Source organism: Leucoraja erinacea, unplaced genomic scaffold (genome assembly GCF_028641065.1).
Source record: "Leucoraja erinacea ecotype New England unplaced genomic scaffold, Leri_hhj_1 Leri_1511S, whole genome shotgun sequence".
NCBI classification, from domain to species: Eukaryota; Metazoa; Chordata; class Chondrichthyes; order Rajiformes; family Rajidae; genus Leucoraja; species Leucoraja erinaceus.
In genome coordinates, this window is record NW_026575794.1 from 30,001 (window position 1) to 31,118 (window position 1,118).

The window sequence follows — 1,118 nt, forward strand, 5'->3', positions numbered from 1 at the left end:
ACACCACGCATAAATTACACACCACGCATAAATTACACACCACGCATAAATTACACACCGCATAAATTACACACCGCACACACCGCATAAATTACACACCACGCATAAATTACACACCACGCATAAATTACACACCGCGCATAAATTACACACCGCGCATAAATTACACACCGCGCACACCACGCATAAATTACACACCACGCATAAATTATCGCCGCGCTGTATCTCTAAACTAAACTCGTGTGTGATCGGGCGATCGATCGCTGGTCGGGCTAGCACGGACTCGGTGGGGCCGAAGGGCCTGGTATCCCGGAAGTAAACGGGGAATAGTTGAAGCAGGGAGCGGAGGGCGAGAGTTTTTGGGGCCTGGGTTCAAGATGGCCGACTTTTGCCTCCTGTTTGGGGCCTGGTTCAAGATGGCCGACTTTTGCCTCCTGTTTGGGGCCTGGTTCAAGATGGCCGACTTTTGCCTCCTGTTGGGGCCTGGTTCAAGATGGCCGACTTTGCCTCCTGTTTGGGGCCTGGTTCAAGATGGCCGACTTTTGCCTCCTGTTTCCGCGTCTCTCTCTGAGGCTTCCTTGTCTCTCTCCCCCCATCAGAATCGCGCAGGTTCCAGGACAAGGGGGGAGAGGGGAACGGAGACGACGGGACCCTCGACATCCCCCTCCTCATGCAGAATCACGCACCCCCTGGCTACGAGGACGGAGACACAGTCAACGTGGGGCTCAGGCCCGAACCGGTGGGTCAGGGGAGAGGGGAGGGGAGGAGAGGAGGGGAGGAGAGGAGGGGGGAGGGAAGGGAGAGGGGAGGGGGAACTGTGTGCCATCTCTCCCCACCCCTCTCCCCACCCCTCTCTGTGGGTGTGTCTCTCAATTTCAGTTTTTCAATTAAAAAGGAGGTAGAGGTGATGGGAAGGAATAGAGGAGCGATTGGGTGCATCTCTATAACTCTCTTAAGAAAGACTGATTAGACCTCGTCTTTGTACTCGCGCTAGAATTTTATGAGATTGATAGGGGATCTATATGAACTATACAAAATTCTTAAGGGTTGTGACAGTCTGATTGGCCGGCGGGCTCGGTGGTGCAGTCAGTTAGTCATCGCGCATGTGGTAGTGCGCG

At 54.0% G+C, this 1,118-nt stretch overlaps 1 protein-coding gene across 1 annotated transcript in view; it reads left to right on the forward strand.

The window, feature by feature from the left end:
* gpkow (G patch domain and KOW motifs) overlaps positions 1 to 739 on the forward strand; it is a gene marked incomplete at its 3' end in the record, with an annotated part of 6,575 nt that extends 5,836 nt beyond the window's left edge. The window contains exon 3 of the mRNA XM_055665807.1: positions 600 to 739. Within this exon, the coding sequence (XP_055521782.1) occupies positions 600 to 739 (140 nt within the window). The remainder of the gene's footprint in view (positions 1 to 599) is intronic.
* Positions 740 to 1,118: the final 379 nt, after the last annotated feature.